General features: G+C 47.0%; 1 protein-coding gene across 6 annotated transcripts in view; it reads right to left on the reverse strand.

The window, feature by feature from the left end:
- LOC129816834 (protein dopey-2-like) overlaps window positions 1-14,234 on the reverse strand; it is a 55,565-nt gene that overhangs the window by 14,912 nt on the left and 26,419 nt on the right. For all 6 annotated transcript variants that reach the window (XM_055871757.1, XM_055871756.1, XM_055871758.1 and 3 more), the window contains 14 exons: window positions 13,534-13,805; window positions 13,078-13,230; window positions 8,862-8,962; window positions 8,452-8,642; window positions 6,637-8,321; window positions 6,314-6,505; window positions 6,061-6,186; window positions 4,582-4,716; window positions 4,408-4,463; window positions 4,177-4,281; window positions 1,768-1,834; window positions 1,380-1,536; window positions 458-540; window positions 119-378 (listed from right to left, as the gene is read on the reverse strand). In XM_055871757.1, the coding sequence (XP_055727732.1) occupies window positions 119-378; window positions 458-540; window positions 1,380-1,536; window positions 1,768-1,834; window positions 4,177-4,281; window positions 4,408-4,463; window positions 4,582-4,716; window positions 6,061-6,186; window positions 6,314-6,505; window positions 6,637-8,321; window positions 8,452-8,642; window positions 8,862-8,962; window positions 13,078-13,230; window positions 13,534-13,805 (3,583 nt within the window). The remainder of the gene's footprint in view (window positions 1-118; window positions 379-457; window positions 541-1,379; window positions 1,537-1,767; window positions 1,835-4,176; window positions 4,282-4,407; window positions 4,464-4,581; window positions 4,717-6,060; window positions 6,187-6,313; window positions 6,506-6,636; window positions 8,322-8,451; window positions 8,643-8,861; window positions 8,963-13,077; window positions 13,231-13,533; window positions 13,806-14,234) is intronic.

A 14,234-nucleotide genomic window follows, 5' to 3' on the forward strand; every position in this document is an offset into this window, starting at 1 on the left:
GAGGTCAAACAGACCATTTCTTTTGACATTTTATCTGATGATAATAATGTCAATATTTACATGTAATGTACATGTGATGTACACACGCACCCACACACACACACAAATCCAATCTTACTGGGGGGTGCAGGAGACATCCATGGTGAAGAAGAGGGGGTCCATGTAGAGTTCGAAGGCCTCTTTCCTCCAGGCCCTCTTGGTGTAGGCGTACCCACTCAGATTGCTCAGAAGCTGGGCACCCGCACCGAAACTGGGCATGTTGTAAGCACTGTGGTTCTTCAGGTAGGGGAAGACGTAGTACATGAGGCGAGAGATGAGAGGGACGGCTTTCTCCTTCTCATCACTGCGATACACCATGTCCAGGAGAGGGGCTAGAACCTGCAGAGAAGGAGGGTCTGTCATATACAGAATCACATACATAGGCGTGAAAACCATAGTTGCACACAAACCCACTTACCTCTGCCAATAGCACTAGGGCTTGCACACTGTACACAGAAGGGGCTGAGGAAGAGACCATGGTGCTGGCCTGAGCCTCAGAGTCTGGAGAAGAGAAGACAATTGAGGAGAAAGGGAAAGAAGGAGATGGGGACAGAAGTGTTGTTACTCATAAATATTTATGACTTTCTTCTTTAGTGCGTGCCCTGAGGACAGACCCAAGGCTTAACCTTCTCAGGGTATCAGGAAGGAACTCTATCCCATACTTCAGACCACATCCTGAGTCTACCCATGAAGTACCAATGCCAGTGAAGCTGCAGTGCTCTTACGTCACTGGAGGAACTAGTCTGGTTGCCATGGTAACAGCAGAGGAGAGAAGCATTTCTCCCAATGCACTTTTGAGAGAAGTGTCCTTCTTCCTCCCTCGATCACTACACTGGGGGACTAAGAGGGGAAGTGCTGTATTTCCATGGTTACAGTATGGGTCTGTGGACTCTCTCAGTCCACTCTAATGTAGACCTGAAGAGAGATGAGTAGAGAATAAAGGTTAAATGGTTAAATTAAAAATAAATGAGAAGAGAGGAAAGGAAAGGAGACTGTTGGTTGAGGTGGGCCCTTTCTCAGCTAATGTGGAACGTGCATAAGGGGGTCAGGGTTTGGTTGCCATGGTTACAGAGGAGAGTCATGTCCTGAGGGTTTAGGATGTGAGCAGCTCTGAGCCAGTTTGAAGCCTAACCTACTGCTTCAATCGAATGTCAATTGAACATCCGCTCCAGTCCGCACCTGGAAAAGTGTGGACATATAGAGACAGGAGTGGACATTTGATATGGCATCATTTCTTTAGAGCGGACCTATCAGACCAAGGTGTAAACTAGGCTTGAGTCTGTACCTGATAGAAACCAGGGATGTCTACAGGTGAGTGTGTGTGTGGTATCCATGGTTACCATAGAGGTCCAGGTCCAGCTCGTCGGATGGCTCCTCTGTCTCAGGACACACCTGAGGCTGGTTCTTGACCTCCAGGTTACGGCTGAGCCAGCTGGTCTGCTCCAGAGACGACCCCGCCACCCCACCCACAGCCTCCAGGATCTTCTGGGTCACCTCCTACATGGCATCACCATCATTACCACCATCATCATGCATCTCACACTGTACCCTTTCAATCTCATACTAAAGCCTAATTTACACCTTTCACTTCAATCAAATGTCCGCTCCCTTTCGCACAGTTCTGCAAAGTGGGGTTTCTGAATCCGTGAGGACAGACCTAGCGGATGGTGCGGAAGAGAAAGGTGTAAATTAGGCTGAAGGATGGTGACACTGTGACCCATGTCTTACCTGCATATCCCTAGTGTCCTTCTTATTGTCCAGGTTGGGGAGCCGGTTTACAAAGTCATTGAGGATCCTGTGGTAGGAGAGAATTAAAATAACAGTACAATTATGGATTGGTAGACCAGAGTGCAATAATATCTTATTGATTATGATACAGTATCAAACCAAAGCACATCTGAGAGATGTGTGACATTCTACTTATGTTTGGTAAAAACATATAGGAGAAACATAGTTTCAAACAGAGAGTGTTATGCTAGGAACAATATCTATAGTAATAAATCGGTATGACCAGAGATTAATGACTGATAACCAGTGGTGTAAAGTACTTCGGTAAAAATAATTTTAATTACTACTTAAGTAGTTTGTATGGGTATCTGTACTTTACTATTTACTTTAACTTCACTACATTCCTAAAGAAAATCATGTACTTTTTACTCCATACATTTTCCCTGACAATCAAAAGTACTCGTTACATTTTTAATGCTTATTAGCAGGACAGGAAAATGGTAAAATTCACGCATGTACGAAAAGAATATCACTGGTCATCCCTACTGCCTCTGATCTGGCAGACTCACTAAACACACATACTTAGTTTGCAAATTATGTCTGAGTGTTTGAGTGTGCCCTTGGCTATCTGTAAAAAAATAACAACAATAAAATAGTGCCTTCTGGTTTGCTTATTATAAGGAATTTGAAATGAGTTATACTTTTGATACTTAAGTATATTTTAGCAATTACTTTCCATTTGATACTTAATAAGTATAAACTCAGCAAAAAAAAGAAAAGTCCTCTCTGTCAACTGCGTTTATTTTCAGGAAACTTTGTATTTGTATGAACATAACAAGATTCAACAACTGAGACATAAACTGAACAAGTTCCACATACATGTGACTAACAGAAATTGAATAATGTGTCCCTGAACAAAGGGGGGGTCAAAATCAAAAGTAACAGTCAGTATCTGGTGTGGCCACCAGCTGCATTAAGTACTGCAGTGCACCTCCTTCTCATGGACTGCACCAGATTTGCCAGTTCATGCTGTGAGATTTTACCCCACTCGTCCACCAAGGCACCTGCAAGTTCCCGGACACTTCTGGGGGGAATGGCCCTAGCCCTCACCCTCCGATCCAACAGGTCTCAGATGTGCTCAATGGGATTAAGATATGGGCTCTTCGCTGGCCATGGCAGAACACTGGAGGAAATCATGCACAGAACGAGCAGTTCGGCTGGTGGCATTGTCATGCTGGAGGGTCATGTCAGGATGAACCTACAGGAAGGGTACCACATGAGAGAGGACGATGTCTTCCCTGTAATGCACAGCGTTGAGATTGCCTGCAATGACAACAAGCTTAGTCCGATGATGCTGTGACACACCGCCCCAGACCATGATGGACCCTCCACCTCCAAATCGATCCCGCTCCAGAGTACAGGCCTCGGTGTAACACTCATTCCTTCGACGATAAACGAGAATCCGACCATCACCCCATGTGAGACAAAACCGCAACTCGTCAGTGAAGAGCACTTTTTGCCAGTCCTGTCTGGTCCAGCAATGGTGGGTTTGTGCCCATGGGCGACGTTGTTGCCGGTGATGTCTTACAACAGGCCTACAAGCCCTCAGTCCAGCCTCTCTCAGCCTATTGCGGACAGTCTGAGCACTGATGGAGGGATTGTGCGTTCCCGTTGTAACTCGGGCAGTTGTTGTTGCCATCCTGTACCTGTCCCGCAGGTGTGATGTTTCGATGTACCGATCCTGTGCAGTTGTTGTTACACATGGTCTGCCACTGCAAGGACAATCAGCTGTCCGTCCTTTCTCCCTGTAGTCCTGTCTTAGGCGTCTCACAGTACAGACATTGCAATTTATTGCCCTGGCCACATCTGCAGTCCTCATGCCTCCTTGCAGCATGCCTAAGGCACGTTCACGCAGATGAGCAGGGACCCTGGGCATCTTTCTTTTGGTGTTTTTCAGAGTCAGTAGAAAGGCCTCTTTAGTGTCCTAAGTTTTCATAACTGTGACCTTAATTGCCTACCGTCTGTAAGCTGTTAGTGTCTTAACGACCGTTCCATAGGTGCATGTTCATTAATTGTTTATGGTTCATTGAACAACCTTGGGAAACAGTGTTTAAACCCTTTACAATGAAGATCTGTGAAGTTACTTGGATTTTTATGAATTATCTTTGAAAGACAGGGTCCTGAAAAAGAGACATTCCTTTTTTTGCTGAGTTTATTTAACCAAATACTTTTAGACTTTTACTCAAGTAATATTTTACTGAGTGACTTTCACTTTTACTTGAAGGTATCTTTACTTTTACTCAAGTATGACAGTTGGGTACTTTTTCCACCACTGCTGATAATGGTTTATGGGCATTGGACAACAAATGACAGTACATGTGTCAGAGAGAAAGGAAGTTGCTAACTCACCCCAGCAGCAGGAAGTGTCCGGGCGGGGCCAGGTTGAGCTGCACAGACTCTCTGAGAAGAGTGAGGAGGGGCGCCATGTTCTCCTGGAGTGCCTGTGCCGGAATACTACCACACACAGAGAGAGGAGGAAGGTGAAACACTTTTAAATGCTATCACATATAGGCAAGAACTGAAGTGTATTACTAACTACATGACACTGTGAATCTCTGTGTTGTTGTTGTAGTTTGTTACCTCTGAATGTAGGCATAGCTGAACTGTAGCATTGGGATGTCTACCAGGGTGGACTTCTGCCACACAGAGGAAGGAAACAAAAAAAGGACTTGCATCAACTATGACCTTCAGATTACTACCGTGTCATTTATCTCTGGGTTAAACAGTCAAATGTTTAGGTGTATGTGTGTGTACCTGGTCTCGTTTGATCTGGTGGGGTTTTTTCACCACCTCTTTGACCATCTGCAGGATATTTTCTGTACTGAGCGTGCCCAAGGACTTCACCAGATCCACGATGGTCAGACGAGACTCACTGGCCACAGGTAAGATCTAGATTGAGATAGAGGGGGAGGGGGGGGAGAGAGAGAGGGATTACTTTGTGTGTCACCTTCTTGTTGTCATGTAAACAGGGGTGTGTGATGAAGGTACACTATATATACAAAAATATGTGGACACCCCTTCAAATTAGTGGATTCTGACATTTCAAATCGAGCACACAGCCATGCAATCTCCAAATAGAAACATTGTCAGTAGAATGGCCTTACTGAAAAGCTCAGTGACTTTCAATGTAACGCCGTCATAGGATGCAACCTTTCCAACAAGTCAGTTCGTTCAATTTCTACCCTGCTAGAGCTGACCTGGTCAACTGTAAGTATTGTTATTGTGAAGTGGAAATGTCTTTGAGCAACAACGGCTCTGCCGAGAAGTCGTAGTCCACACAAGCTCACAGAACGGGACCGCCGAGTGCTGAAGCGGGTAAAAATTGTCTGTCCTCAGTTGCAACACTCACTACCAAGTTCCAAACTGCCACTGGAAGCAACGTCAGCACAGGAACTGTTCGGTGGGAGCTTAATTAAATGGGTTTCCGTGGCCTAGCAGCCGCGCACAAGCCTAAGATCATCATGTGATGCAATGCCAAGAGTCAGCTGGAGTGGTGTAAAGCTTGCCGCCATTGGACTCTGGAGCAAGGGAAAAGCATTCTCTCAGTGATGAATCACGCTTCACCGTGTGGCAGTCCAACGGATGAATGTGGGTATGGCGGATCCAGGAGAACTCTCCCTTCCTGAATGCATAGTGCCAACTGTAAAGTTTAGTGGAGGAATAATGGTCTAGGGCTGTTTTTCTTGGTTCAGGCTTGACCCCTTAGTTCCAGTGAAGGGAAATCTTAACGCTACAAAATCCAATTACATACTTCCAACTTTGTGGCAAAAGTTTGGGGAAGGCTCTTTCCTGTTTCAGCATGACAATGCCCCTGTGCACAAAGCGAAGTCCATACAGAAATGGTTTGTCGAGATCGATGTGGAAGAACTTGACTGGCCTGCACAGAGCCCTGACATCAACCCTATCGACCACCTTTGGGATGAATTGGAACGCCGACTGCGAGCCAGGCCTAATCGCCCAACATCAGTGACCGACCTCACCAATGCTCGTGGCTGAATTGAAGCAAGCCCCCGCAGCAATGTTCCAACATCTGGGAAGGCTTTCCACTAGAAGAGGGGAGGCTGTTATTGCGGCAAAGAGGGGACCAACTCCATATTAATGCCCATGATTTTGGAATGAGATGTTTGACGAGCAGGTGTCCACTTACTTTTGTAGTGTAGTGTATGTGTGTGTGTAGCCTACATGTCCCACCCGCTTATTGCTAAATAAATAATGATGTTTTAAAGCACTCACTTTGTTTTTGGTGTGTCTCCTCCTGCTCCTCCGGCTGCTCCACACAGCTCCCACTGAGGCCATTAGCTGCACCCCGTACTGCCCCGTCAGAGGAGTCAGGAACTCCAACACACGCTGTCTCAGGGTCTACACACACACACACAATGAGTAGTACCATCAGAGAGTGACACACAAATGCACATGCAAAACATATCACAGCACTACTGTCCATAAGAATGCACACACACACACCAACACACACATACATACATACCTTGGAGCTCCTGAAGTAGACAGAAGTAGAGGTGTGTCTGGCGGTCTGGGAATAGTCTGAGCCCCTACTCTGGGACTCCTCCCTCTTGACCACACCCCACAGCAGAGCCATGCTACTGAGCATGTGCGGCAGCTCCTCAATCACAGCGTTGCGGGCGTTCCGGACGTCTGCAGGGTCACAAGCCACCAGGGACTGAGAAGGTGGGAGAGAAACATTTAAAAGTTTTCTGCATTCAACTCTGTGTGTCTAAGTGTGTGGCACAGTGATCCACCTACATGTAGCCAAATCAGCAGACTGCATGGATGTGTGTGAGTGTGCCTCACCTTCTTGTTGTCTAGTAGACAGTGGTGAGTGAGTGTGGTCAGTCCCTCCAGTAGGGTGAGAGGATAATCAGGAGCGATGTTCTCCTTCCTGCCAATCAGACTCTGTGTAGCCTTCCCCCCGTCGTGATCGTACTGTTTGACCAGCTCGTCCAGGTTCCTGCACATCTGAGTGATGAGAGGAGCCACAATGATGCCCAGCGAGCGCCCCAGGTAGGGCAGAGACGAGCAAAGCAGCGCCACCCAGTGGGGGTGCATGGCATAGCCGTACTGCGGCTGCAGAGCCCGGGCTGCAGCAGACACAAACATCCCCTGGGCTGTGATGGGCTGGGTTTGGACGTACTGAGCTGCCTTGATGGACTGTTGGAACAGAACCGCTGTCTGCCATTCCCGTGCTAGTGCTGAGGGGGCATGGGAGTCACGGGGCTCATCGGAGTGCAGGGTCAAACCAGACTCCCCTGGCCACACATGGTACTCCAGGACGATGAGGGCCTGTAGGAGCTTGAGCAGCTCCATCTGTAAGGGGTACTGCTCTTGTCCCCCTCCCCCTCCCAGATTCACCAGGCTCTCCTCAGACAGACCCACCTGTTCATCTAACAGATCTACACCCCCCATGGCAGAGCCCTTCTCCGTTCCTCTCTGGCTGATGTACATGGAGGCTGAGAGGGTGAGGAGTGCGTACTGCTGCACCTTACACCTGGCCAGCAGCTTACAGATGGGCTCTGGGCTGACCCCAGCCTCCCCCTGGGTGGAGGTGTCTCCCTGGCCCCGCGCCACGATCCCCAGCTGTGTCACCAGGCGGGTCAGCACCCCCACGCTCTTCACCTGGACCTCCCTGTTCCCCTGCAGCTCCCCGGGGTCCAGAGTGAGGTAGGACGGGTAGTGGGAGCGCAGGAACTTCAGGCACAGGGACACCATCAGCTCGATGAGCAGGGAGAGGGGACTGGAGGGCGAAGCGTTGGGCAAGAGCAGGCGTCCGTAGAAGCCTCTTCCGTCCTGGGCCTGCTGGTGGCGCTGGAGCAGGTTGGAGACCAAATTGAGGTGTGCAGCTGAGCTGGTGTCCAGGGAGGTGGAGGAGAGGGCATTCACTAGAGGCTGCTGGGCACTGCTCCTCAAAAGGCTGTCCAGCAGGGCCAGGCCGTGGAGCAGACGGGGCCAGCCGCCGGCCACAGAGTACAGCAGAACATGGCGGAACATAGAGTCAATGGCTTCCCGCTTCTCACGCTCCTGTTTGAGGAGACGTGACCGAGCAATGGCTTCAAGCTCCAAGTCCTCCTCCTCCTCGCTCGACAGCGAATCGGACGCCTGCGTGTGTTCCGATTCCACCCTCCTCAGGCCGTTGACCATGCTTCCTTCTTCTACACTACTACCGTAAGGGGCGGAGCCAGAGCTAGAGTTCTCCGTGGAGACCTGGACGCCGCTCGACTCTGTGTGTACACTCTCATCCTCCACCTCCTCCGGTTCGTTTTCTTCCTCTGTCGCTTCGCTATCGCTGCGAGACACCCCCGTGGAGTCGGCCGGTGGTTTGGTTGTCTCCGGGTCATGCTCTAGCTCCCCCCACAGGGCCTCCCGGTCCACCAGGATCATGTGACCCAGTGTACCTTCATCTGTTTGGGTGCTGGTTGTCATGGCGTTCGTGTAACCATTGGTAGTGCTTCGACTTCTGCTCTTTAAATCTTTCGGAATACCTACAGAGAGAAAGATATTTCTGAGCATATCAAAACACACACACACACACACACACACACACACACTAGGAGAGCAACATCCCTAAACACTCCAACAATCACCACTTCACACACCAAAACACACCCATACCTGCGGTGAGGTTCTGTTTGACACTCTGGATGGTGCAGCGCTGGGTGGAAGGGTGGAGCAGCAGCAGCAGAACAGGCTCCAGGATGCGGACAACGTCCTGCAGGGAGAGAGCCCTGACCAGCCAGCACTGGGCTGCAGCACTCACAGAACCATCTGGGCTGTTCAGACAGTCCACCACCACACACAGAGATCTGGGACAGAGATACACAGTCAGTCATAGAGAGCTGAGAGAGACACACACATAATCTTAAATGGTGACCAGAGAGAGAGAGAGAGAGGAGCGCGAGAGATAAGGAGAAAGAGATACACATCCCATCTCCACAATCTGAGGAAAAGGAGAACAGGTTCACCATGGTAGTTAAGAGTGATGTTGTAGGAAACCACTGACCGCACTCCAGCTCTGTACTCACCGGTCAAATGAGCGGTTCAGAGACATGGTCCGGTTTGACTGGATGTCCCTGGTCAGGTGCCACAGCACTGAGAACCTGTGTAGGGCCTCCAACCGTACAGCCTGAGGAACACACACACGTCATTTACATGTTAGTTAAACACACAGGATAACTTAGTCTTAGTCATATCACATGAGCATGGCTTCATGTATTTGTTCCTCGTCAATGTAAGGTGGATATGTGTAAAACTGGGTTTCTTAGTTACAGGGCCTTATTTAAATGTGTTAGGGATGCTGTAGGGCAGGGGTAGGCAACTAGATTTCTGTCGGAGTGGATGGTTGGGGGGCCGGAACAAAATGATAAATGATACACTACAAATTGACCACAACAAAGCCCCAAATTAGATTGTATTTGAAAATCTATTCAACCCGAGTTCCCAAAATGAGATTGTATTTCATACCTTGATTACATTGATCACGTCTCTCTTTTTGGGGGGAGGGGGGGATGCTTGGGAACTAGGGTTGAATAGCGGGAACCGGGTTACCTTTTCAAAGAATAAATAACTGCGAGAAACCGGTAAATTATAAGAAATTACTTAAATGAACAGCATGACGTGAAATATATCTGTTAAGTTATATGCAATGTCTAAATCTGACTTATCTATGGACTTCTCTCTGCTATTCTTTTAATACTTTCAGTGGTATTGTTAACAAATGCCCCCCGTAAAGAAAATTAGAATTCAAAACAGGTTCAGCCCCTGGGTCGACCACGATCTTGCAGTTACTCCACCTAAAGAATTGCATTTGGCGAGAGGCTCGGCACACGCATACTCAGGCTGACTGGCTCTCGTTCAGGCAAATGAGAAATAAGTGCACTCAGGCTATCCGGAAGGCCAAAGTTAGTTACTTTAAGGAGCAGTTCTCTCTCTGTGGGTCTAACCCCAAGAAGTTCTGGAAAATGGTTAAAGACCTAGAGAATAAACCCTCCTCCTCACAGCTGCCCATGTCCCTTAAAGTTGATGTGGTTGTTACTGACAAGAAGCACATGGCTGAGCTCCTTAATCACCACTTCATTAAGTCAGGATTCCTATTTGACTCAGCCATGCCTCCTTGCCCGTCCAACATTTCCTTATCTCCCACCCCTTCTAATGCAACTATCCCCGTTGCTCTACCCTCTTTTCTCCTGCCCCGCTACAAAGTTTCTCCCTGCAGGCAGTCACTGAGTCCGAGGTGCTAAAGGAGCTCCTAAATGTGAGCCCAAAAAACCATCTGGGTCAGATGGTTTAGACCCTTTCTTCTTTAAGGTTGCTGCCCCTATTATCGCCAAGCACATCTCTGACCTTTTTAACCTGTCTCTCCTCTCTGGGGAGGTTCCCATTGCTTGGAAGGCAGCCATTGTGCGTCCTTTATTTAAAGGGGGAGATCAAGCTGATTCTAACCGTTATAGACTAATTTCTATTTTGCCCTTTTTATCAAAAGTGTTGGAAAAACTTGTCAATAATCAACTGACTGGCTTTCTTGATGTCTATAGTATTTTCTCTGGTATTCAATCTGCTTTCCTCTCAGGTTATGGATGTGTCACTGCAACCTTAAAGGTCCTCAATGTTGTCACCATTGCCCTTGATTCTAAGCAATGTTGTGCTACTATTTTTATTGACTTGGCCAAAGCTTTTGATACAGTAGACCATTCCATTCTTGTGGGAGTATTGGTGTTTCTGACTGGTCTTTGGCCTGGTTTGCTAACTACCTCTCTCAAAGAGTGCAGTGTATAAAGTTAGAGCATCTGCTGTCTCAGCCACTGCCTGTCACCAAGGGAGGCCCCCACGCTCTTCTCAATTTACATCAACAACACAGCTCAGGCAGTAGGAACCTCTCTCATCCACTTATATGCAGATGATAGTCTTACACTCAGCTGGGCCCTCCCAGGATTTTGTGTTAAATGCTCTATAACAAAGCTTTCTTAGTGTCCAACAAGCTTTCTCTACCCTTATCCTTGTTCTGAACACCTCCAAAACAAAGGTCATGTGGTTTGGTAAGAAGAATGCCCCTCTCCCCACAGTTGTGATTACTACCTCTGAGGGTTTAGAGCTTGAGGTAGTCACCTCATACAAGTACTTGGGAGTATGGCTAGACAGTGCCCTGTCCTTCTCTCAGCACATATTAAAGCTGCAGGCTAAGGTTAAATATAGACTTGGTTTCCTCTATCGCAATCGCTTCTCTTTCACCCCAGCTACCATCTTACCCATGCTAGATTACGGAGACGTAATTTATAGATCGGCAGTTAAGGGTGCTCTCGAGCGGCTAGATGTTCTTCACCATTCAGCCATCAGATTTGCCACCAATGCCCCTTATAGGACACATCACTGCACTCTATATTCCTCTGTAAACGGATCATATCTGTATACCTGTTGCAAGACCCACTGGTTGATGCTTATTTATAAAACACTCACTCCCCCCATCTGAGATACCTACTGCAGCCCTCATCCTCCACATACAACACCCGTTCTGACAGTCACATTTTGTTAAAGGTCCCCAAAGCACACACATCCCTGGGTCGCTCCTCGTTTCAGTTCGCTGCAGCTAGTGACTGGAACGAGCTGCAACAAACACTCAAACTGGACAGTTTCTCCATCTCTTCATTCAAATACTCAATCATGGACACTCTTACTGACAGTTGTGGCTGCTTCACATGAAGTATTGTTGTCTCTACCTTCTTGCCCTTTGTGCTGTTGTCTGTGCCCAATAATGTTTGTACCATCTTTCGTGCTGCTACGATGTTGTGCTGCTGCCATGTGTTGCTGCCATGTTGTTGTCGTGTTGCTACCATGTTGTTGCCATGTTGTGTTGCTACCATGTTGCTGCCATGTTGTGTTGCTACCATGTTGTTGTCATGTTGTGTTGCTGCCATGCTATGTTGTTGACTTAGGTCTCTCGTTATGTAGTGTTGTGGTGTCTCTCGTCGTGATGTGTGTTTATGTTCTTTATTTTTATTTTGTATTTTTAATCCCCTGTCCCCGCAGGAGGCCTTTTGGTAGGCTGTCATTGGAACTAAGAATTTGTTCTTAACTGACTTAAATAAAGTTAAATAAATAAAAATAATAATCTGCATTATCAATCATCAACGCTCAGGGTGGGGACAGACAGTGCATCTCATTAAGCTATGGAGCGCAGTTCACAATACATGAATCATCTTATCATAGTAACTTATTTTCTTGTGACAAGCCTACATTTGCTACAGCAAAGCCTATGCTACAGTATATAATATAAGGACTAATTTACACATCACCAAGGGGCCACCTTACTTTTTAATTGTAGCCTAAAGATACTTTTGGGATATTTGCATCTGCAGAGTTTTAAAAAACAGCCTAACACTCGAATATAATTGCTTTAAATCAGTGCGCACTTGAGCACTCACTGTCATTTTGTCTCTTCATCAATTCCAATCAAAATACAAAATAGATATTCCTGTTCACGATAGATAGATATATAGATGTCCTAGCCTACCTCTTTCAGGTAATAAATTCAATGCAGTATAGCCTTTAGCTCATGAATAAAAGGTTATGCATACAGTTCTAATTTATAGCCTCTTGCTCAATACGCACCTGCGCTCTGCTGGCCTCTCTCCTTAAAAAAACACTCCTTAGCTCTTGGAGTCTCGGGAAAAGCTAGACTAAGCAGGGAGTCACCATAGGCTATGTATTGGATGACGGCACAATAATTTGGGCTTGGGCTCATAAAATGTCTTTAATGTAGGGTACATAAAATGTCTGTAGTGTATGACTCATCAGGCTCAGGTAGCATCAGGCTTGAATTTTCATGCTGATCATAGCTTGAATGAAATCCAGACATATTTATATGCTTTATAATGACACTTCCGGTTTTGGCGGGAAATACCGGATTATCTAGGAGAAAACTGATTTATTCTCGGGATGGAACATTTGTAAAACACCGGGAAAACTCTATTGGGAACAGATTTCCTAAATTAAACACATTTTTAGATGACTTCCAGGAGATTTTACAGTATTTTACCAAAAACCAACATATATATTATCTGTTTAACAAAAAACTTTGGGGGCCTAAACAATTCACTTGTGGGCCGGTTTTGGCCCGTGGGCTGCATTTTGCCGAACCCTACTATAGTGGCATAGGATGGATCTTTGCAGTAGGCGTGTAGTGCACAATTTGTTTGATAGTACGGTAAACTCTTGTTAGTGTGTGTATATGTGTGTGTTCTGTACCTTGTCTCTGTGCAATAAAGCCTGGCAGACGATGTCCTCACAGATGGATGCGGAGGGGGCCAAGCAGTGGAGCCGATAGAAGAGCTCCACACAGGAGGTGTGCTGCTCTCGACGCTCCACGTCCAGCTGACCCCATAGCACCTGGGCCACCCGCTGCATGGGGTCACAGAGGTCTAAGGTTAGAGGTGAGGTTGATTGGTGTTCATTTGGATCAACTGAAGGCAGCAGCATCATATGACAAACATTCTTGATCTGGTGAGGTAATAGGCAGCGGACATAAAAGGTGATGATGCTGTTGTACAAGTGAGTTTTACAGACGACATCTTCAGTAAGGAAATTGACATATTTCATCATATTATACAGGAACACATCGGACCAGCTAGGCCCCCTTATATGTTCCCTCTTCATGTGGCAGTAATACAAGCCAACTGCCATGGCAGACAATTGTTTCCTGACCTGGTAGAAGTCTGTGCCCTGCTCGATGGTGCTTAGCAGGCCTGGGTAGATGGGGGGAATAGTGACCATCTGCAGCCGCCCACTGAGGCGGTTAGCATCGCTGGCCTGGTAGCACCTGGTCTTGTCCTGAATGACCAGGGCCAGGGACTGGGAGTGGTTGATGAGCTCCAGCAGAGATGACATGGCCGTGTGCTGCACGTGGTAGTCCCTCGACAGGCAACACAGAGTCATCAAGGACCTCAGCCACACAGGCAGGCTGTCTACATCACTGCCTGAAGAGAAACACATTCAGTTGAAGTCGGAAGTTTACATACACTTAGGTTGGAATCATTAAAACTCGTTTTTCAACCACTTAACAAACTATAGTTTTGGCAAGTCGGTTAGGACATCTACTTTGTGCATGACACAAGACATCTTTCCAACAATTGTTTACAGACAGATTATTTCATATAATTCACTGTATCACAATTCCAGTGGGTCAGAAGTTTACATACACTAAGTTGACTGTGCCTTTAAACAGCTTGGAAAATTCCAGAAAATGATGTCATGGCTTTAGAAGCTTCTGATAGGCGAATTTACATAATTCGAGTCAATTGGAGGTGTACCTGTGGATGTATTTCAAGGCCTACCTTCAAAATCAGTGCCTCTTTGCTTGACATCATGGGAAAATCAAAAGAAATCAGCCAAGACCTCAGAGAAAA

This window comes from Salvelinus fontinalis, chromosome 19, assembly GCF_029448725.1.
Source record: "Salvelinus fontinalis isolate EN_2023a chromosome 19, ASM2944872v1, whole genome shotgun sequence".
Taxonomy (NCBI): domain Eukaryota; kingdom Metazoa; phylum Chordata; class Actinopteri; order Salmoniformes; family Salmonidae; genus Salvelinus; species Salvelinus fontinalis.